The 27,318-nt window shown below is 41.0% G+C and overlaps 1 protein-coding gene and 1 long non-coding RNA gene across 4 annotated transcripts in view; one reads left to right on the plus strand and one right to left on the minus strand.

Annotated features, from left to right (window-relative positions):
* The window catches only part of dscama (Down syndrome cell adhesion molecule a), a 103,642-nt gene that overhangs the window by 46,244 nt on the left and 30,080 nt on the right, over positions 1 to 27,318 (plus strand). For 2 of the 3 annotated variants that reach the window (XM_063487317.1, XM_063487318.1), the window contains exons 4-9: positions 17,787 to 17,933; positions 20,080 to 20,358; positions 20,536 to 20,811; positions 21,266 to 21,562; positions 22,822 to 23,097; positions 24,251 to 24,529. In XM_063487317.1, the coding sequence (XP_063343387.1) occupies positions 17,787 to 17,933; positions 20,080 to 20,358; positions 20,536 to 20,811; positions 21,266 to 21,562; positions 22,822 to 23,097; positions 24,251 to 24,529 (1,554 nt within the window). Of the gene's footprint in view, positions 1 to 17,786; positions 17,934 to 20,079; positions 20,359 to 20,535; positions 20,812 to 21,265; positions 21,563 to 22,821; positions 23,098 to 24,250; positions 24,530 to 27,318 lie in introns of those variants that run through there. The other variant, XM_063487319.1, reaches the window with a different exon arrangement.
* LOC134637018 (uncharacterized) lies at positions 26,246 to 26,756 on the minus strand. Its single transcript, XR_010095047.1, has 3 exons — positions 26,698 to 26,756; positions 26,406 to 26,601; positions 26,246 to 26,331 (listed from the first exon to the last, which is right to left on the minus strand). It is a non-coding gene; the product is annotated as an uncharacterized LOC134637018 (long non-coding RNA).

Genomic DNA, 27,318 nt, shown 5'->3' on the forward strand with positions numbered 1-27,318 from the left:
CCTACTCCTGTGTGTTTTCCTAATTTTAAATCAGTTCCAGCTGGATCTTAATGATATCTGATGATAAAACAGCAGTTATCAGTCTCTGACTTTGGCCACCTCACCTTATCTGACTTTCTGCTGTCTTGCTGATCTTGCTGATATGTTCAAGCTTTTTTTTTTTTTTTTCCCATCAGTAAGCTTATTGAAAGGTTTTTTCCAAACATATTACAGCCACTCTGACCGCACATCAGTGCTTTAATTGCACAGTTGATCTTTTGCCAGGAACTACTCTCCTCTTCGATGATGGCTGCACACCTTTATGGGCCCAAAAAATAAAAAAATAAGTACAATAACCATGGAAAATTAAACTGAAGAACGATTCACTTATCCTGCACATTTCACTGGAGTTGGCCACGTTTGCCAAAATAAGGAGGAGTTAAATGACATTTCATTGGTTGGATAGACTTTTTTCTTTAACATAGTGACTTAACTGAAAGACATGACAGACTGCAGGTTTGTCCCTGATCAATTATAGCTGATCAACAGACTAGCACTAGTGCTTTTGTCACAGGAATGGGACAAAATATCTGTAGTTTAGCATACTGTATATTGTACTGGTCACGAATAGACTTGGACCAAATACCAATATTTATGTTAAAAGACTGCAGAATGCTGCAGTCACCCATAGTTTGTATGGAAGGTACACACTTGTCTACAAACACTCTCCAACTACTCACTAAGTGGTTGTGGAACTAAGAGTGGAACACAGACTTTTCACCCTGTTGCAGATGCTGTTGTCCTGGTAAAAATAGTTAATGTGGGGTACATTTAAAGCTGTGTTGGCATAAGAGCATCTTTTCACACACAACTTTGCTAGCATGTGGCAAAGAATGAGCTTTCCTGCAGTACACAGACAGAGACATGTTCTAACATTTGTATAATTCTTTATCCCTTTTTTAAACTTTGTTAGAGTTGATGACCTTCATGTATAAAATGACTAACACCAATAGGCTGTTAACTGTTAGCTAACTTAAGAGATGCCGGTCTAATGCCTAGTTTAGGTCCTTTGTTTCCGAATATTACAGGACTGGCATTCTGCAACTTAAAGGCCTCCAGAAGTGGTCTGCCTGTTCTGATCAGATTACCATAACAATATACAGTCACATTTATTAGTTTGAGGTAAACTGAAACTTAAAGGGAAAATATCTGAAGTCTGAAATAGTTATTTTTTAAAACTTGAGCCCCCGTGATTGTGCATCCATCCATCCATCCATCCAGCCCTCCCTCCGCCACCCATTCAGGCTGGTGTCTGGTGTTTACGGGCTTCCTCAGCAGGCGGGGTTGTTTAACGAGGGCAGGGGGACAGCGTGGCACTAATTGCTGTGTGTGATTTATACCAGGCTGGGACCAGGCAGGAACACAGGCAGACGATGGTACTCTGAGAGCAGCTGCTTTGCCCAATATTTACTTAACCCTCCGCTGGCGGGCCTGGCACTAGCGCCACTGACGATGGGTCTGTAGGGAGTCATTTCATTGCTTAGCACAATGTAGTGCAGCAGGATTGTGGCCATGTTTGGGGATTGGCTCAAAGTGGGACTGTGTGAGAGTGTATGTTAGCTAGATTGGAGCAATTACAGGGAAGAATCTGATTGGTCTCCCGACAGCTTGATAGTCCAGGAAAAACTGCTGCCAGGTGTAAAAAAAAAAAGAAAAGAATTTTCAGGAATTTTTAAAAGTAGCTTTCGGGGGTTTTTATTTTAAAAAAAGGGACCTAATTATTTCTTTATTTATTATTTTTTTTGAGGGGGTTAATGACCTTTCTACAAGTTTTATGTCATTATACAACATAATTAAAAAAAATGCTCTGCAGGGATGAACAGAAGAGCCCTTAATGGTGATTAGTAACACTTTGAGTGTGGTCCTATATTGAGCATTGTGATTTGTACAGTGCTCGCTCTCCTGTCATGCGTTAGCAGTGATAGACACTTGCATCCCACGCCTGTCTGCCTGGCTCATCTGGAGTGATAGTCTGAGACATCTCGGGGTTTGCATCTGCAACTCAATTATTCACACCTCAAGGAAATTAGCAGCAGAAGGTGGCGAGGTGTGTTCCTGTAATATATCAGTTCAAGAAGTCAATACTATGTAAATATTCACACCTTTTATGAGCCTAATGAGTCATTTACAGTTTAGAGCAGCAAACAAGCTCTGGTTCATGATTAGACCATGAACAGCAACATGCAAGGCCAAGACGATGGAAGGGAAAAGAGGGGCAGAAAATAAAGGAGGGGAGCCTGATTTGGTCTCCACAGCAACATTGATTGATATTCTTCAGGTGGAGCAGCTGTCAAGCGGCCTGGCCACTGCAAGCTAATACTCTGAGGGGGGAGGGAGGAGAAAGAGGAAAGGGAAACACCAAGGAAAAGGGAAGAATTGAAAAGCGAGGAGACAGTGACAAAGAACAAGATGGGCAGGAGGAGGAGGCTAAATTGAAATTGCTGTATAAAGGGAAGGAGAGGTTTTTTTCTTCTTTCTTTTTGCTTTGATTTGAGCCATTGTGAGAATGGCAGAGGCTGCTGTGGGAATTTTATAACAGTCGAGTAGACAAGTGGTCTTGTAAACGGGGGCGTGTCTTCATTCGGTGTCCTGGAAATCTGGAGGGAGGGGAAAAAACGTTTGGAGTCAGTTTGACTGATCTGACATAGCTTACATTAATCACCCGGGTTTTTTTTTCAATTTTGTATTTGATAATTCAATCTCTGTTTGTACATATAATCTTGATTGTGGTTAATACAATACAATATCAGTGTAGTTCCATGAAGCCCCATTTTTTTCAGTCACTTTCCTGTATTTTATTTTCTGTTGTCCATCCCAGAATTTTAAAGAGAGTAGTTTGAATGAATGATCTCCCTATTTTCCCATGCTTCCCCAACAACAACAATAACAACAATAATATTGCTACTACTAACAAAAGTAATTTCAGAATGTAAGAAAATAAAAATAAGATAAATCTAACAAAAGGAAATAAAAAGGATGGAATAAGAAAATGAAAAAAATAAAAAAAAACAATTAAGAAACTGTATTAAAAAGAAAAATAACCATTATTAAAATCAAATAAAATGAAACATTATTTGTTTTTATTTAATTCTGTTTTATTTAAATGCAATGTTATATTTCTTATATTTTTACATGTTCATTTGCTGTTATAAAGACCATCAAATGTCTTAGTAATACATTTAACAAATTCAAATCTACATTTTCATGCGAATTGTCAGATTTATAAAGCTGTGCATACACATGGTGCTATGTCTTTGTATACATGCATACTGTCCCTTTTAGCCACGAGTGGATGCAGAACCTCCCGTATTTCACCTTTGACATATTAAAAATAACACTTTGCACCTTAAATTGTTAGACGCACCAATAAAAAGAGTTACAAAGAAGGAACTAAAATTGCTTCAGTCAAGAATTGAAGAGAAGGAACCAGGACTGAGAGGGCCTATAAATATAGGAGTGAAGTCTGTGAATGGCAGATTTTAAATATTACTGCAGATTGGTGAGTTTGTAAGTTGGAAAAATAGGATGATGGCTCAGTGTGATGAGCGGTTTTGTTTTATGTAAAATTATTTCTCACTGACATAGAAAACTTGCTTTGCACAGAGCTTAAGTATCTGTGAGGCCTGCACCTTGTTACCACGTTTACAAACATTTGTGTGGAAAAGGTTCCCACGTGCTTTTTGCTTTTTGTCACCGTTTTTATGATTGGGCCCTCAACTGTTTACATTTCTTTTCAGCTGCCACTTAAACTCTTTAAAATAAATAGAGATAATTATCCATTTAATTGTTGCACAAAAATGATTCGTCCACAGCAGGAATGACGGCGCAGATGTTTACAGTCATCTGTGACTACAGTGCACAATCACTGGAAAAAGATGCAGCAAGAAAAATAAACAAGGCTAAAGAGACATTTCTGTGGTGAGCTTATTACTGTTAGCAATCCAAGCAGCAGCCTGCTTTTTTGCTTTCACCGTGTTTTTCAATATTGCGCATGAAAACTCCGTGAAACAAAACCCTTCAACATCACACAAGGATCTGCTAGAACACTAGACCCAAACAAATCTAGAAATAAGTAGAAGATCCAGACCTGCAGGCAGATCGTCGTCTCCCAGCACGACTGGCTTCTCACCAACGTCTCTGCAAAGGTTTCAACGAGACCCACTTTCATTTATTAGTCCAGCTGGATATTTACAGCCAGGTTGTGCTGCACATTTAGAGGAAACTGTGCAAACACACACACGTGTGTATTTGCTCGCAAAGATGTGACACACTACATGGAGCTGTTTTTGAAGCATAATTCAGATAGCAATGGGTGTTGGATTAAAGCTGTGAAAAGATTTGTCAGCAGGATTATGCAAAAAGTAAAACTAGAATACTGCATGCACATCATCCAGTTTCACCCATTTACTGCACTGTGGAAAATATCCTTTACTCGTGCTCGGCATCACACAGTAACACACATAGCAGCGACATCTGAAAATACACAATACTAGTCACATTCTCATAGACGTAGTGACCGGCTGAAACATAAACTCTGCCTTGCAGTGATCAAACAGTCATGTTTTAAAAAATTTTTCTCATGATGCATTTAGTAAAACTGTGTTTATGTCGGGAAAAATTGTTTTTTTTATGTGAAACTGGTCAAAATTTATATATTTAAATACTGTAAGGGGAATTCAGACCAAAATTTAGTTTCACTTTATTTTAAAATGTATTAACAGGACTGATAACATGTGAAGCAAAGTTTTCTCACTGAGACAACAGTAAAAGGAAAGAGATGTTTACAAAACCAACTATAAGTACAGGGTCACACAATGTTAAAAAAATTGTCGAACAGAAACAAGAAAGAAAGAACCAAATTCTTTATCAACATTTAAAGATTTTGACCTCTACATAGCTCACTGATGACCTTGAAATCAAGTGATGTAACAGTACAGATTTGCATATTGCAGAGATGAATCGATTGAACCAGACTGAGATGGTCCGCAGGCCGATTATGGCCCTCAGGGCTTCCTTTCCCCAAGTATGTAGAATATAACATTATAATACTGCCTGCACACAAGTATAATTATAATTATATTTTAGCAGATTTTAACTCTTATTGATTAATATGATAAATCTAAGCTCTGAACTGGACTGTTCTGTTAAATGAATAGTTTACTTTTAAACTTTTAAGCTTTTGCACAAATACAGAAGGTTCGATAATATTTGAGCAAAGTACAATTGTGGGTTTGCCGTATTTTCTTACGTGAAGCAATGTCTCCCTGTTCCTCACTATAACTCGCTGTTTTAGTTTACACTGAGGATCATTTCCAATATATTTTCATTCGTTTTTTACATTTATTTAGTTAAATAAATAAGGTAAAAATTCACTGATCGGGATAATGAGATTTGATTCAGGACAACAAGCCGATTTGCCTAAGAGATTTGTAAAATTATCTTGCTCCAGTGGCTGACTCGGGCCCTAATTTTAATACTAATCATTTTCAGGCTAAAACCCCCAGTAAACGTCATGTCAGGATGTAGTTTGTGCAAAGTTATGGATGGAAGCTGTAGCTCCAGGCTATGATCAGACAAGGATGACTCATTAGGGAGTAGAAGTCTTTTCATTTCTTTCTGTATAATCACTGTAATGTAGATTTCAGCTTTTTCATTTATAGACTTTTATAACCTCAGCTCGCCAGAATGATTTCAACTTGTCAGGATTTCATTTTTTGAGATTTTAGACTAGTTCTATTAGTAATTAAAATACTTTGATCCATTATTGGATTAATTCTGTCATCTTACACGGAGCAGAGGAAGAAGTTTTAAGTGTCAGCGATTAAACTACTTCAGGTGTTTCATTTTAAGAGACTGTATTTCTTCCTAATATCCCCCTTCACTGAGCTTGTGCACAGCCATAATTTTCATTCATGGATCGCCACCTCTGTTCAGCACCACGGAGAGCTCCACTCGACATGCTTATCTGGATGTTTATTGGAATCTGGTTTATCCAAAATCATGAGCACTAAAACACAGATATTTACTTAACAACTGGTAGCCATATTTTTATTCTTTATTTTTTCCCTTTAGCTTTTAATCCAAATGTTTTTTTATTTAAAGTTTTTAATTGGTCTTTTGAGCTCAGTGATCCAAATGTGGTTACTTTTTGTTACTTGAAAAAAATAAAATAAAAAGACAAACAACAGACTTTATGAGATTCTAAACGTGAAATATTCTGCAATAATACGTAGGTCAGTCGGCAGCATTCATCATCCCTGTCTACAAACAGTGGGGCCAAGGCACCCTGCATCTAACTAGGATTACTTTACAATTAAAGATTACATTCTTAACATATTATTCAACAAATGTAAATTTAACACTGAGTATATGTATATATATATATATATATATATATATATATATATATGTATGTATGTATATGTGTATATACATATATATATATATATATATATATATATATATATATATATATATATATATATATATATATATATATATATGTATGTATGTATGTATATGTATATATATATATATATATATATATATATGTATACATATACATTTCTTTTTTCCAAATTCAATTTTCTAGCCTGGAGGATTTGTTTCATCATTATTTCCTCCATTGAATTGATCTTTTATTAAGTTACGTTACTACTGTTTGATACTGGTGAGTATTTTTTACAGTGAACTGGACAAAGGGTAAACTGCTAAAAAATTTTTCCTGCACATACTTTGATCATTCCAAAAGTGCTTTTCTCCTTCAGAGTTGGAAAAGAAGGGAAACATCTGTGTCAGTGTTTCTCCCAAACCATACATTTTGTCTTGCCATAACATCCTCACACTCTCCCACTCCTCTCTTTCACCTTTATCTCTGTCCCATCACTCCCTCCTTCTCTCCTCCTCGGTGTGGTTCCTGAATATTTAATAAGCCTGAATTACTGAGGCTCTCAACTGTAATGACGGGAAAATCAGACAATTAAAGCAGAAGGGCACCGGCTTTAAGTCTCACCTCCCCCAGAGGATCCAGAGATTATTTAAAGTGGCACACTGTTTGATTATCTAATCCTCCTCTTGCCCCTTCTGCTTTACTCACAGAGCAGCATCGCCTGCTCCACTTGCCACTGCAAATTACCATGAAACGCCAAGCAGGGCTGTATTTAAGTTCTTTTTCCACAAACGGGAATATTGTGCCACATGGTCTCAGGGGAATGGCACCGTGGGAGTAACTCTTTTAGCAACTGAGGTTATCACAGTTTAGCAAGGGCTTCAAGGATTGTCTTGTTCACACTTAGGAAATGTAATTAATAACCACGCTAAGAATGCACATTTGCATGGAAACCACATTATTTACGTCATGCTGTAAACAAATAAGCGTGTGTCAGTGGGAGAGAGCATTTCTGTTCCCCAGGTATTGCAAAGATATTTCAAGCTCTTCCTCTTTTCATCAAACATGAGTAAAAGAAAAATAAAGGCATGACATTGTGTGGGACCCACCAAGAAAACCCTGATCTGCTGCTCTTTGAAACTCTTGGACCAGAAAAAGGCTGTTCTCCTTTTTTTTCTTCTTTTTTTTTTTAACTTTGCTCTCAGAACAAAGCCTGTCTTGGTGGTGGTTTGCGCTAAGTAGAATTGTTGTCAGCTTGACTTATTATCCAGACAAAGTGACGGATTGTGATGAGTAGATAGTAATAGCTTCTTTAATGCCTGCCAGTGCCTCACACACAAACACACACACACACACACACACACACACACACACACACACACACACACACACACACACACACACACACACACACACACACACACACAGGGGTTCTCACAGACAGAGAGATGAATATTCATGATTATACAGCTGAGGCTCAACACTGGCTCATTTAGCGCTGGCCAGAGAGAGGCCAATGATAGCATTGTAAACACACAACCATCAGAGGTTTAATAGCTCAACACCAGTACTGGCTAATTGCACTGCACACACAGCCACACACACAGAGGCAGGCACAGATTTGAAAGCTATTGTGATGAGATTTCCCTCTTCACTTTTGATTCAACAGACAAACATTTGTTTGATGGGGAGAAAAAAAAGAAGAATAAAAACATACTCACGCAGCTGCCTCAAAACAGTCTGATGGAGAAAAGAGACATCCAGTCATAGTACGTCAGTGTCTGCCAAATAAGTCCTGTACAAACACACTCCATTCTTCCACTGCTTTGTTTGATTCTGTTTAGATCTGGGGAGATAGAGTTTCATTGGACTGTCTATACAACCGTACAGCCAGTTGAACCAAATATAGGCACAGTGGAGCATAATGGACAACACAATAGCTTCCACTGTTGCTCTCGTATTAGGTTGACATGATGGTTTTCCACGTGCATCTGCTGTGTTATATTTCAGAAACATTTAATATATTCACCTAGATGTGAAATAGTTTCCCAGCAAACAGCCAGTAGTGTAAACTACTTACTGTCATACAAGTGAACAAACACTTTTGTGGCATTTTGTTCCGCAGGGAGTTTGGATGCCTTGTAAGTCTGGAGACAGACAGCATCCAGAATCTCTGCATTTTAACTGAGAAATGTGGGGCAACAATGAGGCTGAGCACCTCAGGGTTTAAGCTCGCCTGCTACCTCCTGATCTGAGTGTCGTTCAGTGCCTATTTGCATCCAGTTTTAATAGCAGTTTATTCAGTCAAGCAGAAGATGACATCTTTTTCTTTGGCTGACATATGAGGCTGTTAGCCTGAGGCTACTGTGTGTCTAGTTAATGAGCAGAGGGATCCTGCTGATGATTAGGACCGGCAATAAATAAGCTCAGCCCCCCACTCTGACTCTACTTTGTAGTGGGAAGATCTGGCCTAGACCAGGATAGGCTGCTTTAAGTTTTTGATCAAGGTGGGATGAGAAATGAGAAAATGTGTTTATTTTGTGTATATATAATTACAACGCCCAAATTTACTCGAGTCTTTATGGGAGGTAGAAAGAGATTTATTTCTTATACTAGCAAGAAAAGAAGAAGAAGAAAAAAATATTTTTCCCTTTTTATATGTGTGTGTAGGTTAAAGGTAGCAGCTACTCCAGAAAATGAAAACATACGTATTTCTAATTTAAATTTTCAGGTTGAATTTTCCGAGTGAAGACTGCTGATCTTCATTTTCATACTCGTGTATTTAGCCAAGGCCAAAGAATCCATCTGTTTTCTCAAAGTTATACAGCAGATTTTTGTAAGAAGTCTAAGAAAGCGCAGTCTATAGCATGTTTTGTGAGCATGTCATTTTTCGTTAGATACACGGTGTTCCAAAATACAGAGTGGTTGCATTTACTCAAACTGTTAGTGTAAAAAGTAATTCTCAGTACTGAAGTAAAAAAAAATATATATATATATTTTGATGTCTTAAATTTTTCAGTTGCCCAATAACACAAAGAAAAATATACATTTCTCAAATTTAATAAGCTGTAACTACAGAAAGATGTTGACCTGAGAAACTTTCCTTTCTAAAAATGATCTTCCTTTTATCTTAATTAAATAGCGACTTTAAATTATTTAAGAATTGTTAACTGCTGACTATTTTTCATTTTGACTGACGTTTTCTTTTATTTAATTTAAAGCCTATGTGTGCAGCCATGAAGTCAAAATACTAGCTACTAGTGTTCTAAATGTTACAATGTTACAATGTTCTACATGCATTTTTTGCTGTTGATGCAAGGCCAAGTCAGTGTTAGAGGTGGTACTTATAAGTGTACAGTATTTCCTCAGAGAAGAGCTAAAAATATTCAGGATCTGAACCAAGTTATGTTATTTATCACTGCATGCACTGACACAAGTAGGAAGACACAAGTCTGTCTTATTTATCTAGCCTGAAATCACAAATCCCAGCTCCATGCTCAGAAAAATAAAGAAATAAAAAGAAGATATCAGAGAAAACAGTACACAGGACAGTCAGTCCTTCAAAAGAGGGAGGTAGTATTAGTAAGCAGAAGAACTGTGTATGCATTTTGATCTAGTACTGAAAGATTGGTCTGGACAGTATATGTGCATGATTGTACATCTCCCCCATTTACAGTATTGGGAATAGTGCTTGCTAAGCGAATGGTGGTCAGCGTGTTGCCATGGTAACCACAGCAGCTGTCAGTGTGTGCCTCCTGCAAGAATGACAGATGACTTTTATTAGAGGGGCTGTAAATTGGTGGGGTCCCCCCACTCCATATAGATGCTTATCCCAGCCTGATCATTTTGGAGTCACTCTGCCAATAACAGTGACCAGGCCTAATTACAACACAGGCCCTCCTGGGCTCATCATACACTCATTATTACAGACTACACTGGCAATCCTGGCACCAGTCACTGTGTGACATTCTCATGGTGGGAAACAATAAGGCACAACATATGGTGGGATTATCACCACAGTTACATGTTATTAAAAGACAAGTGTTTTTTATTTAAAAGTAATTATAGTTTAAAGGGGCCTTTGTGATGATTCCTGTACATTCACATACATTAACACAACATTGTTTTTGTGAAAATTGTAGTTTTGTTGAACAGAGGGTGCATGCATGCCATGCCATAGTTTTTCTACGGAAAATGCAAATCTGCGGTCACCATTGCAGTAGTGATATTCTCTAAAACACAGAGTCAGTCTTGTAAATGGACTGGTTCTTATATAGCGCTTTTCTACTCATCTGAGCACTCAAAGCGCTTTACACAACTTGTGCATTCACCCATTCACACCCATTCGCACAAGCACATCTTTTTAAGTGCTTCATAGCTAACATTCACACACATTCATACTCCGATGGATGCATCGGAGAGCAATTTGGGGTTAGTATCTTGCCCAAGGATATTTGGCATGTAGACTAGGGGAAGCCAGGAATCGAACCACCAACCTTCCGATCAGGGGATGACCTGCTCTACCACCTGAGCTACAGCCACCCCGCTTGTGTTTGCTTTTGTTTCATTTCAATCCTCCACACTTCCAAATGTTGCATCCTAACTGAAAGAGTTTGTTCACCTTTGGTTAGTCTTCGGCTGTGTAACAAGCCTGGCTTATCTTTTTATTTATTTATTTTAAATCAGGTTGTGTGACTTTGAGTGGCCAAGGTTACGGTGACACTGTAGGGCTCGGCTGTCTCCGGAGACCACATTCCACTCACTAATACACTCCAAGACAGTTGCCCACTGGGGACACTGCCAGCAGAGTGATGAGGAAGCAATTTTTATCTGCATTGTTTAGCTGACTTGGTTGCTTTCCCATCAGTGGTGTTCAGACTGTGGGTGTTGATCAGGACAGATGACTCAGAGTTCTTCAGAGGAGTCAAAGGAGCACAGGTTGAGATTGTCAAGGTCATGGAGAAATAAAATGAACCTATATTTTTCTGTTAAAAAAAGTTGTAGTGCAGCTTCATTTAATATCTTTTTATTCCATTTATTTTTACTTTTTGGGTTTGTTTGTTTTTTTGCAAAAATCTGGTCTACAACTATATAAACAGATGTCATAAAGTCCCTGCTAACTTTTTTTTTTCACTCATTTTTAGTGTCACAGTATATTCACATTACTATCCCACTATCTGTTTTTAGAGCAGTATATTTGATCAGAGAAAGCCTCGGTAAGAAACAGAGAAAAGAGGCCGGGGTTCCTGCGGAGATCTGTCAGACAGACAACGCTGCCACTTTTTTGATAATTGCTCTGCCTAGCCATGATCTGAATTAGCATATGAAAGTTTTCTTCTTCACTGGAAGCACATAGCTGTAAGCTAATTTGTAAGTCATTTTAGATGACAGGGAGTGGTTGTATCCCAGAAGTGCGCTTTCCCCCTTGATCTTTTATTTTGTCTCTCTCGCTCTATCTCTCAAATTTTCCCTAGTCATGTCTTAATTATATAATATTGAACTGGAGGCAGCTAGGCGGCTAACAGGTGCAGTCACAGAGCAGATTGCAGGTCTGGTAGTAGCTGAAGCAGAAACTGGCATTTTGATAAGGCCATGTAACAAAACTTTAGTTGGATAATCAGGTGGTTGAAGGAATAGTTTGAAGGGTTCCTTAATCCCACTGATAGGCCTTGTGTAGGCAAAGCAGAGTCTGTGAAGGATGGGTAACTCAGTCATTACTATCATTAAGGTCACTGAGCAGCTCCTTGGTGGATGGGATGCACTCTTATTTCCTGTCTTTGGTGGCATACTTCTGCAACGTCGTATGGAGACCTTGGGAGGTGCCTCTGGATTGGCAGACTGTGGTTGTGATTCCCATCTTTAAGGAGGCGAACCAGAGGGTGTGCTCTAATTATAGAGGAGTCACACTACTCAGGAGAGTCTGTCCATTAGCCGAACCTTGGATTCTGAAGGAACGATGCTGTTTTCGTCCTGGTCGTGGAATACATGGGAATTTACTCAACCAGTCTATTTTTGCTTTATGGACTTTTAGAGAATTTTTTGTTTGTCTGGGAATGTACAGGGCCATTCGGTCCCTGTACATTCCCAGTGATAGCTAATCAAGTCCAGTAAGAGCTGGCGTTATACAGAGCCATAAGTCGGGCTTGTTCCAGGTTGGTGTTGAACTACACCAAGGCTCCCTTTGTCACCAAATTTGTTTAGAATTGTATGCACAGAATTTCAGGTGTAGCTCAGTGCTGTAAGAATCTCATCTCTGCTCTTTGCAGATGATGTGGCTCTATTGCCTTAATCGGGTGATGACCTTGAGCTCACACTTGAGCAGTGTGCAGCTGACTGTGAACCAGCAGGAATTAGAATTAGTACTAAAGGTTCGAAGCCATGATTATTAGCTGCAAAAAATTCCCATCATGGTCATGAGTTCTGGGTTGTGGTGAAAGAATGAGACTACCCATATGAGCAGCAGAAATGAATTTCCGCCAAAATATGGATATGCCTTAGTGATAAGGTGAGGAGTTCAGTTACTATTCCTTCAAAACAAGTCAGCTGAGGCAAATCGGACAAGGGCGCTTCCTGGGCACTTCCTGGGTGAGAGCGAGGCATGTTCTAGTGGAAAGCATGGCATGCTGGAGAAATTGCATCTCTCAGCTGCCCTGTGAACTCCTCAGTGTTTCTCGGATGAGCTGGAGGAGCTGACTGGGGATAGGGAGGTCTGGGTTTCTCTGCTTAGACTACCACTGCGTCGTGACTGCAGATCAGTGGCAGAAAACTGATGGATGGATGGAGGAAATGACTGAAAGAGCCATGCCAACTCACAGTTTAAAGTGTATGTTTTGGGGCAGGTCACTCAGTAGATGTGAATGCTTAGCTATGTCACCATGTGTCATTGTATTCCACCTCATCACAAATCCTTTATTCTTAGTCCCTGGCACACATTAACCTGTGTTCAGCGGTGACATCTCTGACCCAGTGCAAATTCTCCTTGGTGAAAAGTGTGACACTTCCATTGTAATAGGAATATAATTCTGGCTGTTTCTATTATGTCCCACAAGCAATTTAAGTTTCATTGATACTGCAAAAACTACCAGTCTGAGTGAACAAATACTCTCCTTACAGGCTCACTGTGGCTTATAAGAGGATTGATTGAAGCTATTGAGTCTGCAGCCACAGAAAAGGGCTTGTGTTTGTGCCACTGATGATGCCAAAGCAGCTGAACGGGGTGACGAAGGGAAGAGGATATGGCTGATATTTGTGGAAGCCACCTGGGGTGAAGTGAAGCCATAGTTTTGGAATATACACTAATAAACGCAGATGTGGACAGAACAGGAAAGCCTGTCTGCTAGATGGTGTTAGTATGCATTAGACTGAACTCAGAGGAGAAAGGAATAGCGGTGCACCTCCGATCATTATTATTGACCATTCCTCCTTGCAGCTGTACACAGCTTAAACACATTTGAACTCCCTTGCATGTGCACATGCATAGAAACATGTATACTCACAAGCACATGCTCATAAAGAGTTTAATATAGAGATGCACAAGCCAGTGGGATATGAGATACACTGACTCTGCACTGACTCTGAAGAGTTCTTGTAATTTAAATAAAATCAGGCTGCCACCACCTTCTGTTTCTTTCCAGTAGTCTAAATATATACCTAATACGCATTAATTTCCCTACTGCTGAAAAAATACTAAGAAGTGTTGGAAGATTCAGAATACAGAAATACTACAGTCAGATAATTTCCATCTGCAGTACTTTATATGCAGCACACCTCTTCCATACAAACATCTGAATTCCATCGCTGTAAAGTGTGTTTTTTATGGCCACTTCAGAGAGAAACATCACCTGATGACTGACTGGGTTTCTAACTCTGTGCTTGCTCCACAGCGCAGGACTCTGTGTAGAATGTGGGGCTGTTGCCCTCTGATTTAATCGGCGACATATCTTGTGATGTTTGTGAGGTTGTGTGATGAGTGTACAACAGGCTAAAACAGGCATCCTGTTTCGGTGTTTGAATGTCATAAACGAAGGACTTTCCTTGTAGAACAGTTATCAGCCTCTTGAGTGTACAGGCTATTGACTCAGAGTCAGCCAGAGAGAAATGATGTTTCAGGACAGACAGAGAGAAGCTGCATTGAACATCCTGGTCTGATCCATCAGCTGCTGTGTCATTTGACATCTTTGATGTGGACAGATGTTACAGGGACAGAGCAGACTGCCACCTCTGTTTCCTCCAAAATGGAGATGAGCATGTAAAGTTTAATAACAAAAGTTTTCTCTCCAGTTTCCATACTGAGTCCCAAATGTTGAAAACATAAGGTGAGGAAAGCACCCCTTCCTGTTCCTCCATGTGGATGAATAGAAAGCCAGAGTTGGCGAGAGCAACAACAGGATCAGAGTACAAAGCAGAGCAGGTGTTACTGAGAGCAAATACGGGGTAAATCAAGTTAAGATTAAGTTAGATATTGTTGGAGGTGAGTTCCAGATTTGCAGCAACTTTGGGCAAGCTAGAGCAACTTAAATAGTGGCTCCTGTTGGACATTTGGATATCAGCTGAACAATCGGCTGATGTGGGCCAGCACTGAGATCAGCTGCACAGGACTTTATGATGTGCATGAATGCTCTACCTCTGTTTCTAAAAGATAGAAAGAGTTTAAGTTTCAAATGTAGCAGTGTAAAAAGATTTATGTTCAAAAGCTTGATAATGATGTACAGTGAAGTGAAAGCTGTATGGTTTATGTTTGGCTAATTAGTGCATTCAGTCAGAATTAGGTGTCAAACTCAGTTCTCAGATGAGAAGCTGAAAACACAACAGGGCTGATGTTGCCCATTAAAAATGAAAATGCCACATTAACTTAGTACTGTTATCTGTTTTCCTCATCCATGTTTATTCATCTGTCCTACAGAGGAATAATTTCCCTTATAGAACTGTGAGGTGTATGACCCGATGCCTCGCCTGGGTGATGCTGGATATCAGGGATATATCTGCAGGAGAGTCCTGGAGATGTATCAGGCTGCAAGATAATTTTGCAGATGTACTGAAGACAGCACCTAGGGAGTGGTGTGCAGGAGAAACTGACTCCAAATATTTAAGACAGGGCTGGTTTGCACTGCAGTAGCTATCTGTCAGAATAATACATGTATTGTATTTCTAATTGAATACTGTGACATACTATAAGGTTTCACAAGTCCAATGATAATGTCTGGGTAGCAGACAGATACGTGTATCCTCTCATCTTAACTGTTCTTTAATTTATATTCCTTCACTGTAATAGTGACATTTGCAGTGTTTCCAATATGAGGCACACACAGTATAGAGGTATAGAGGTAAATAAGACAGATTGTACTCTGAGAAATTCACAAATAACCCAACGATAGTTTAAAGACCATAAATGCTCACACAAACCTACGTACATGTGTGTATGTGTCTCTTTCCACGTGCATTTAAAGCATGTACTCCCCTTTCCTAGTCTTTTGTCATAGTGACAGGCAGTCTGTTCTAATGAAAGCTCCTCTCATTCATAAGGCTGTCAGCTTTTGATGCCAGAAAAGTTGCAGGGGGAAAGAAGGAAAACAGGAGAGAGGGACTGCAGAAGACATAGCCTACACCTAATTTTTCCTTTGCTTTCTCTGAATGATTTCATTCCTAAAAAGCAACTGCATTTGCAGCTGGCAACATTTTAATTTGATAATGTGTCGTGGCTTGTTTCCATGCTTAAGTAACCAAGGACTACACATGCACACACACACACACATGGATCCAGTGTCTCTCAGTCGTATCACTGGTTGAGTAGCTCAACCACAAGCAAGGAAAAAACTTCTTCAGGATATCAATGCCCTGGTCTCTTTTTTTCTATCTAGGTCAACATTTGCTCACAATAGCATCTTGGCCACCCTCCCCTGTGTATTCCCCATTTTCTTTCTCTGTTTTCTCCCCTCTGTACTCACATTCACACCTTTCTTATTGCAACACCTCTGTCTTCGGTACCAATCATTTATTTCTAAATTATGATAAATGTTTTGGGTGTTTTTTGCTTCTACATAAATGTAGGCAGTAGTAGGGACAATGTGTCATTTTCCTAATATTTGCCATAATTTGAGGGTTTTTTTTATTTTTGAGCCATTTCAGAGATTGTCTTAAGACCTTCACACCTTTTTCCATCATTTTAGGCACGCTCAATGCAAAGGCCTCTGCCAGCAGGATAAACCTGTGTTAATGTGTCATGACAAGACTAAATGAGAAGATTCAACATCCCATAAAGCATGCATTATTATATCTCTAGCAATACTGCCAGAATCCCCCACCGTACGGCGGCCCTATTTGATGCCCAAACCAGATAGGCTCTTCCATCATCTGTGACATGAAATACCCCGATAGCCACCGGCTACAGAACACATCGCTCCTCAGAAACACTGACTACCTCTCTCTACTTCCATGTGTTCACACAAATTAGCATTACATTAGCATTATATTAGCACATCCGACCTGCACATCCATGCCTTATCAAAGCACTCTGTGATCCCCGGCTCCCCGTGCTTTAGTCTGGATCAGAAAAAAAAGAGCGAAAACCTGAGTGAGAAAGAGAGAAAGACAGAGCGTTTCCCCTGAGAGAGAGGGAAGAGAGCGATGAGCTACATGATAACGAGCTGTGTTACACCGCTATACAACACACAGCCTTGTCACTGCGCCTCAGAGCTGATTTAGCTGAGCTAAATGGGCTGCAGCAGATGTTTGGTGACTACAATCACACAGAGCTGCGTTCCTCACTTGACTTGCAAATATTTGCTTAGAGACTTCAATATTGGCTTTTCTTTATTTCATTCTTTTTGAATGTGTAAGGTGGTTATTCCAGCGCATAAAAATGAATACACGCAGCATGCTTTCTCTACTGACACCTATTACTGCTGCGCTGTGTTTGGTACAAAATGTTAACCGTCGCTTGTGATGAAAACCCCGAGGCAACTGATCCTGTACTTTCATGAACAGTTTTTGAGACAGTTAAAAAACTTATTGACTAAACATAAAAAAACTGTGGTTTAATTCTATCTAGTGATTTTTCTTGATAAGTATTTTGATTAAAGTCTTGTTGCTGCAAACAGTAAAGCTCAGTTGAGATTAATGCGTTCTGAGGAGAGTCTGCACTCTGCCGTCTAGTGAACAAGCAAACCACAGATAGATTTTCCAGAATGTTTAACATCACGCTGACTGACCACAGGCTATACTTACAGGTCACATGAAAGTGACGTGTTTGGTACTAACTGGCCCACATGTAGTTTACTGGTGTTCACTGAAGATGTTGCTTTGCTTTCTTTATATGTAAGTAACATCACCTAATATGTTTTATTTATCTTTTCATTTCCAGTGCAACGGTTTCTCATCACATCCACGGGAGCCCTGTATATTCTGGATGTGCAAATGGAAGACGGGCTGTACAACTACAGGTGTATGACACGGCATCAGTACACCGGAGAAACCCGACAGAGCAATAGTGCCCGCCTCATTGTGTCAGGTGAGAGGGGGATACCAAAATTAGAATGAATAGGTATCAGAAGTTCTGTAGCTTGATATATATTAGCTTGTATAGGAAGCTGTACTTCTGGGTTGAATGGTCACTTGTTTGATGGTGCAAAAAACTACAGCGTTGTATTATGTATTATATGCATATATATTGGTTACAGAAGTTTCATTGTTTAACGTTAAGATGAGCGTTTTTACCATCTCCATCTTTGTGTTTGTAAATCAGATTGATTTGGAGTAATCGCACTGAGACACGAAATGATACTGCACACTCTCTGTCCAATGACTAGGTTGCTCGTTGTTTTTTGACTCTACCTGGGACTGTAATATACAAAATGAACATCAGTATGTTTTCAATAAGGCTTGAAAGTAGTGACTCAGAACTAGCAACCGCAAAATTAAACTCTTCACCAACATGTTTATTGAGGTCATAGGTCATGAAAGTTTTCCTGGATTTGATACAACCAAATCTATTTTTATAAAAAGAACACTCGGAAAGCACTTCCTGCAAAACTATGATGTTTTATACCGATGTCAGCATTGCTAATATGGGCATCTTGTGTAGTATATTCATCTTTCTGTATCATATAAGGTTGTATTGGAAAAAATAATGTTTTAAAGAAGTCAAACAAAGAAAGTGCTTATGTCCCCCAAGGTCTAATATATTGCTTTAATGTTTGAAGATTATCCAAATGAAACATTTTTCGTGGCCTACCTATAACCTTGAAGCACTACATACTAAAACAGTGTATTTTATTATCTTTACCCATATGACTGGAGCAGAATCAACTGAAATCTTTGGCTTATTTAAGCTGTAAAAACTTGAGACGTAAGGCATCGTACTGAAAAAATAAAAATGGTGTTTAACAGCTTTCTCTCCCTTTCATATGATTGTTTTTTTTTTTTTTTTTTTCAAAGTTAACTTTGACTCTGAAGGTCAAAGTCAAATGCTTAGCCAACCTGGGTAATCATGTCCCCTAAGGCCTAGTATATTGTTGTGAAGTTTGAAGACGATTCTTAAAAAACTGTGGGTGATATGAAGTTTTTGCTGATTTCACTGTTTTTACTGTTACAGTGATGGGAGATACCAAGATACCAATGACAGCTTATACTGTTGTTGGTATCTGTCAGACCATTAGAAAGAAAGAAAGAATGCAGGTTTAAGCCCTTTACCTGGCACACGCTAATTGAAATCATGCCAAAACAACCAACAGTGTGTTTTTTTGCTTTAAACAGATTGCCAAAGAGTCAACTTTACACTACACAGCTGTTTACATAACAACAACCAACAGCTGATATGCGATGGGATTTTTTTTCCAAGTTTCATATTTAAAGCTTTAGGTAATCAGTGTGTGAGTTTTAATACTGCAGTGTGTTTGATCTGATAAAAGTTTCATAATGGCATTCACATCGGCCCCAGCATATGTCAGTAACAGCAGGTAAACCCTCTAAAAATGTCCCAGTCTGTTGCCTTGATTTCAGTTTAGAATAATATGGTTAATGTGTTGCAAATACCAGCTGGTGATACCACACACTGTTGGATAAAATGACACAAGACAAGTAAACAGACACAAGGACAGGAATCACCATAACACAGTAAGATAGGGTTTGCTGTTTAGTGTGCCTTCAGAAACACTGACTACATGTGAGAGGACCATATGGAAATAAATGTGAGCTTGTAAAAAAAACATGTTGGTCAGTTGAATTAAACGGAGGGTGACAGGATAAAAACCCTTGAACTAAAGAGTGGGTGACAGGCAGTAAAGGCCATGAGAGCTCTCCCAGTTTGGGGGAGGACTTCAGGATAGAAAAATACCCTCCTTTCCAAAACCATTTAAAGAGACACTCTGCAGATTTCAGAGTATTGATGCAGTATTTTTAATTTGTAAGACATTCATTCACAAGATAGGCAGGGTTGTACCATGTTTACTGGTGGTGGTGGTGGTGGTGGTTGGGGGGGGGGGGGGGGGGGGGGGGGCACTAGAGCCATTACACTAAAATTTAAAAAATCCCATTCTCTTCCTTTGGCTACTCATGAGTTCACCATTAAACACTTTTAACTCCTTGTGCTGCATTTAACCCTTTTTGAACTTGAAATCTTTGCACAAACAGGTAACTTTAATCTGTCTCCCGTGCAGATCCGACCAATTCTGCACCCCACATCCTGGATAGCTTTGAGCGTCGCGAGGTGATGGCATCTCATCGAGTGGAGCTCCCTTGCAAGGCCTCTGGTCACCCTGTACCCAAATACCGCTGGCTAAAGGACAACCGACCGCTGGAGACAGACTCGCGCTTCAAACAGAGTGTGACAGGCCTGCTCATAGAGAGAGCCCAGCCCAGTGACACAGGGACGTATGTGTGTGAGGTGTGGAATGGCTACGGCAATGCCGAGGTGGTTGGCAGGCTGCAGGTAAAAGGTCAGTGTCCTTGTGATGGTGCTAAGTAAGGCTGTGGAGTTTTTTTTTATTATGGAGCAATGAATCAAAAGAGGCAGACTCTTTCGTTTTTTAAGTGTGAAGCATGAAGCATTTTTTTTTGTTTACGTTTTATCATCTATCTTATGATGATAACTTGGTACCTCCACTAAACTACAGAGCCCCTCAAGGTCGTGGTGAGTCCGCGGAAGGTGAAGGGCAGCGTGGGAAGCCAGGTTTCACTGTCCTGCGGTGTAACGGGCTCCGAGGAGTATCAGCTGTCCTGGTATCGCAACGGAGAACTCATCTACCCCAGTAACAGTGTCCGCATGACAGGCCAAAACAGAGAGAACCTGGTCATGGCTGGCATGGCCAAGAGTGATGGAGGAGCCTATCAATGCTTCGCCAGACATGGCAAGATGTCTGCCCAGGACTTTGTTCAAGTCATACTGGAAGGTCAGAATTCACAGTGAGACGTGTGGGTGGGAGCAGTGCATGTGCACCATTTTGGTTTTGTATGCACAGCAATTGTGTATATCTATGCAAATGCGAGTCCAAACTGTGCTGTGTGAAGCTCAATCCTACAGGGCCCAGCCCTTTTTTATAAGATTTTCTGAAAAGCCTTGAGCTGTACATGAGCTGGTTGCTGCTGCAGTGTCTCCCATAACCAGGGTACTATAAGGGGAATATTGATAATCAATAATGCTGTGGAGCCAGAGAGGAGCTGGATTAATCTGCTCCTCATTCTGACACTGCTTTTTATACTGGAGATGTGCATGTGTTCCACTAAAAGGAGTGCAGATTTGGACAAGATTCTCATTAAAAAGCATCAGATATGAATTGACATGCGTCCCTAATGAGGGGAACAACAAAATATACATCACTGTGTGAATTTTCTCCCTCTGTGCAGATGGCACCCCCAAAATTCTGGCTTCGTTCAGCGAGAAGGTCTACAACGTCAACGAGTTTGTGTCATTGTCGTGCACAGTGAAGGGCACGCCAGAGCCGCGGGTAACGTGGACTCTGGATGATGAGCCCGTGGTACGGGACAGCCGCCATCGCATCTCCTACTACACCAATGCCGAGGGCCACGTGGTGAGTCATCTGAACATCAGCCAGACTCAGGTCCCCGATGGAGGAGTGTACCGCTGCATCTGCAACAACTCAGCTGGGACCGTTTCCTACCAGGCGCGAATAAACGTAAGAGGTGCTTGTCAGATCAACTCTTCCAACACACCATCACATATACACATCGACATGCCTTGAGTCACTCTGTTTTGACACATTTCTGATTGGCTACTTTAAAAGTGCACGTGATGAAAGAGGTTTTATTATGTTGTCGTGTTTCTAGCTTTTCACATACTTTTAAATCTGATAGCATAGCTTGGCTCTGTTTCTCCTCAGAATATAGCAAGATGCCCAGAAGATGCTTTTCCTGTTATCTTTCCACTTTTCCAGTTTTTTGGGCTTTTGCGTTTGGATTTCACCATCTCTATATCAGGACAGCTATTACTGTTGACTGTACTGCTATATGCACTCTACAGGGACATGGCTTGCTGAATTGCTGCTGTCATGTAGTGACACTGGAGCGCTCAAGCTTGCCGTGCTTTCCAGAACATTATTATTTCTCTATTGCAGAGAGGGAATGTTGCTTTCTTTGTACTGATTGGTCGGATTTGATTGCTGCTCAGTCTTGCATGTTGTGGGGCTAAATAGGGCGATCCTCCAGCCCTTAAGCGAGGGTTCATGGATGCCAAATGCAGCCAAGCAATGAAGATAAATCTCCACAGGTGCCAACGCGGCGAACGTGTAATGACTGCTTCTCACGTCATTGGCTCCTTAATCGTGCTAAAGAGAGTAGCAACCCAGGATACGCTTGTATTCCAAGTACACTGCAGAGCCCAGTTAAACTGTCTTCTCCAGTGCTTTAAAGAGACACCTAATAGTCCATTTCCCTGATAGACACTGAGCTATGGAAGCCTATTGGTTATTCTGTTGGTTTTTCACAAGTGTGCACAAAAGGCGGCAACGTGAGTAATGGTTTTGATAATAGCTTCATGAGTGGAGAAAGGGAACATTCGACTCTAATGCTTGTCAGAAGCAATCACAGCCTGCACCAAAGAGGTGGGAGCAAAAGGTAATATTCACTACAGTCTCAAACAGAAAGATGCACCAATCCCTGAATCTGGCAAAGCAGGATTTGACGCGAACAGAACACCAGAACGGTCCACCTGGTGATGATTCTTAGTCTCATTTGTGTTTTACGGTCCTTCTCGCTTAATCGAGCAGTCTGTAACCCCTACACACATCTGGGTCATTTTTTATGTCACAGTATCAGAGTGAATCGAGGCATGTACAACTTTGTGGTGTCTTAAAAACACACAAAACACAGAAAAGCTAGCTTTCACACCACAAACCACCTCAAAATCATTTTAAGAGAGTTGTCTCTCCAATGTGTCCTTCAAGGGCCTGCCAGCATCAGACCAATGAAAAACCTCACTGCCATCGCTGGGCGGGACATGTACATCCACTGCCGTGTCATTGGCTACCCCTACTACTCCATCAAGTGGTACAAGGACTCCAATTTGCTGCCGTACAACCACCGGCAGCGGGCCTTCGAGAACAACGGCACCCTGAAACTGTTTGACGTGCAGAAGGAGGTGGATGAAGGAGAATACACGTGTAATGTGCTGGTGCAGCCACAGCTGTCCACACACCAGAGCGTTTATGTTACAGTGAAAGGTATGAAACAGTCTAATTGATTTTCAGACAGACAGCACGGGACTCGTTCTATATTTGGTCCAATAAAAAAAGATTTAGTTCATTTAGCTGTGCAACATCATCATGTTTACCCATCTGCGAGGCCAATAAGCAGCTGGGGCCATTTGTTTCAGATGTACGTTCGCATTTGTACGGTACTGTATTGTACTCTGTGTTTGCAGAATACATTTGTGGTTACGCTGTCATTAATCTCTTTGCAATTCAAAGGGAATGGCTTTATCGGTGTACACACTGACCCCGTAGTGCCTTTCCATCGGAGGTGTATGCCCCCTCTCCTCGTTGCAGAAAACACAGATATGCAGAGTGATATTTGTATATCACTACCTATGAAAAAAGCACTCACATCACTGATAGCAAGGCACCATCTCCATCATCCCAGCCAGCTTATCTGGAGCTCATCTGAATATGCAGCAGGACTGAGAAGAGCCAGATGATGATAACCTCCGATGGCTCTCTTTCTTCAGTGACGCAGCATAATTTGAACTGTCCCATGTCCCAATCGCCACCCCCCCCCCCCCCCCCCCCACCACCACCCCCTCTCACTGGTCTTGACGTGCTAACGAGTGTTTGAGGGGGAAATCACACAGCATAGACAAAGCGACACTTCTATTCCACCTTGGCTAATTTGCCTCTCAGCTGCTTAGCATTCCACCACTGCCGAGAGGGAATCCCCAGGAACCTATTATGCTTATTTTGTTGTGAATTAAATAAGCGCTGAAGTGCTGCTTATTCCAATGTTATTTTAAATCATTAATTTTTCAAAGCATCTGGTTCTCACGATGGCTACAGTGTCCCCAGAGAGCCGAGTGAGAGTGAATACTATATGCTTATGTTTTGAGAGGCTTCAGCTGCTCCACATGAGGCGAGCTAATAAAATATTTCTTGCTTTCCTGAAAAATCACAGCTTAATGTGGAAAATAAGGTGATAAAGAGAGAATTGGAACTAATGAGTTGCTATGGGAGTGCTTTGTAAAGTAGCTCAGCCGCGGTATATAGTATGTTAATGTGTTGATTATTAATGTGCATGAGTGGTTAGTGATTTTGAGTAGCTCTGGCTGAAATTAAACAACCTGTAACCCGCAGGCCTGAAGCAATATTCCCGTCTCTGTTACAGTCCCACCCACCATCCAACCATTTGAGTTTCCCCGGTTTTCCATCGGCCAGCGAGTCTTCGTCCCCTGTGTGGTTATGTCTGGTGACCAGCCCGTCTTCATCACCTGGCAGAAGGATGGTCGGCCAATCCCGGCCAGCCTGGGCGTTACCATAGACAACATAGACTTCACCAGCTCCTTGCGTATCTCTAACCTCACACTGATGCATAACGGCAACTACACCTGCATCGCACGGAATCAGGCTGCTGCTGTGGAACACCGGAGTGAGCTCATTGTCCGAGGTGAGGAGGGGAGAGATGGGTAAGAGATGCAAGCTGGATGTGATTTACAGCGCTGTGGAAAAGTTTGGATCCACCCCTCATTTCTTTATGTTTCACGTGCAAGCAGCCAGACTTTCTTGTAATTTTTTTTAACTGGCTTTGAGCAGTAATTCTCCAGGCTTTCTGAAAGTCATTCAGATGTTTCTGTAGACACTGATTGCTTATTTTCTCATTTCTGGACTGGATCCTTGTGCCTGACCGTTGTCAGAGGAATGCTTTTGTGTGTTAAGCTACTTAACACTGACCTATGAATCATTGAGGCATAAAAAAGGCATACAGAGTCAAACAAGTAACCAGTGTTGTGTCTATACACATAAGACAACTTAGCACACTATCTTCAGTTTAATCAATGAAAACTGCCAAAGATGAAACAGTTTGATGGGTATAAATTTGTACTTTTTCAAGTGGTGGACAAAACAAGAAGTGACAGACAGCTATATAAAAAGTTATGTACAGCATAGAGGCCTGATTTGAGGTGTGGTGCTTTCATTTGGAAGATTTTGCTGTGAACAGACAACATGCAGTCAAAAGAGCTCTCCATGCAGGTGAAATAAGCCATCCTTAAGCTGCAAACACAAAAAAAACCCCATCTGAGATACTGCTACAATATTAGGAGCGGCAAAATCTAGTTTAGCACATCCTGAAAGAAAGAAAGCACTGGTGAACTCAGCAAGATCGCAGAATCATTTCCATGGTGAAGAGAAACCCCTTCACAACAGCCAACAAAGTGAACAACACTCTCCAGGAGGTAGGTGTATCAATAGCCATGTCTACCATAAAGAGAACAGTGCATGAAAGTAAATACAGACGGTTCACTGCAAGGTACAAGACCTCAAGAATAGAAAGGCTGGGTTGGACATCTAAAAAAGGCAGCACAGTTCTGGAAAAACATTCTTTGGACAGATGAAACCAAGATCAACCTCTACCAGAATGATGGCTAGAGAAAAATATGGAGAAGGTGTGAAACACCTCATGATCCAAAGCATACCACATCATTGGTAAAACACGGCGGAGGCAGTGTGTTAGCCTCGGTGTGCACTGCTGCCAGCAACAGTGGGACACTGTTTATTGACGATGTGATACAGTAAGCAGCTGAATGAATTTTGAGGTGTTCGGAGACATACTCTCTGCTCACATCCAGCTAAATGCAGTCAAATTTCTTGGGTGGCGTTTCTTAATAAAGTTGGACAATTACCCAAAACGTACAGCTAAAGCAACCCAGGGGTTTATTGAAGCAAAGAAGGCAAATATACTTGAATGGACCAGTCAGTCACCTGATCTTGCTGTCACGGCCCAGTGGCCACCAGAAGTATGGACTCAAGTGCAGACAGCACACGGAAGCACGGAGAAAGAGTGAAGGCAACACTTTCTTTACAGAGAGTGAAGGAAGCAACAGTGTAACTAAACCTACACACGAGGTCCTTGGAGATTCAACCTAAGGAACTTGATTTAACAACAATAAAGATCACTATGAACTAAGCCCTTGAGTTTCACAGTGATAAACTGATTACCATGAACTATAACAACACTAGGATTAACGAGAGCAGTGCTATGATAGATACTAAACAACAACACATGACAATCACAAAACAGTGAACATTCCAAGCTATGAAACGAGTCCATGAGTGTTGCCCAAGAGCTGACGTGTTCAAGGGCCAGGAAACCCGATACGGGGTAACTGCCCGCACAGGAACCCTGTGGCGTGGAGGTAAGGAAGAGGCTAGACTGGAGTCACGGAGCCGGGGAGTTCCGAGTCACTGTAACTGAAGGAAGCAGACGTCAAAGGGAGTTCTAGACGCTGGTCCAGAATGAAACAACAGATTGCGTGCAGTCTTACTTTCTGCAGGCGGGCGCAAAGTGCGAAGGGGTAAATGGTCTGGGTGAGCCGAGAGAGAGTCCAGAGAAGGTCCAAGATGTTCCAGTGAGTTTGGCATGTAGGCAGGCAGGAGTGAAGCGGTGAGGCAGCCGGGCAGGCCAGCGACTGAGAAGAGGTTAGTTTATGGCAGGTTAGGTAATGACATCCCAGAGGATTACTGCGAGTGAAAGAGAAGCACAGGTAAGTATGAGCAACACTATGAGTATCAAACATGAGCTGTGACAGCCTACACTAACTGAGGTTATCAGACAACCTGCCGAAGAGGGATTGTGAGCGCTGGCAGCCAAATTACTTCCAGGTGCAGCCTGTCAGTGATGAAGCGGTGACTCCGCCCAGAGGTGGAATCACCAACGCTGTGGAAAAAGCCAAGTTTACTCTTTAACAAGATTTCAGTTGTTAAAGACTAAACTTCAGACAGAAAGGGCCACAAATAAACAGCAACTGCAGTAAAGGCCTGGCAGAACATTAAAAAGTAGGAAACCCAGCATCTGGTGATGTCCATGAGTTCAAGACTTTGAGTATTAGAACTGAACCCCTTAAATGAAGGGACTGTGTTAAAATGCTTTAGTTCCTCACATTTTTATGCAATATTTTTGTTCAACATTCTGCAGTTCAATCGCATCGGAGTTACTTCATTTCAAATTTGTTGTGGTAATGTACAGAACCAAAATCAGGAAAAACTTGTCTCTGTCCAAATATATATGGACCTAACTGTATCAATGATCTCAAACGGTGCACATTGTGGGATCATCTTGATAGAGAATTGAACAAACAGCAGCCAGCATCCAAAGACAATCGATGAATGTCCTTCAAGAAGCCGGGAGAACTTTCCCAGAAGACTGCTTAAAGAAACTACAAAAGGCTTGCCCACAAG

Source organism: Pelmatolapia mariae, linkage group LG10_11 (assembly GCF_036321145.2).
Source record: "Pelmatolapia mariae isolate MD_Pm_ZW linkage group LG10_11, Pm_UMD_F_2, whole genome shotgun sequence".
Lineage (NCBI taxonomy): Eukaryota > Metazoa > Chordata > Actinopteri > Cichliformes > Cichlidae > Pelmatolapia > Pelmatolapia mariae.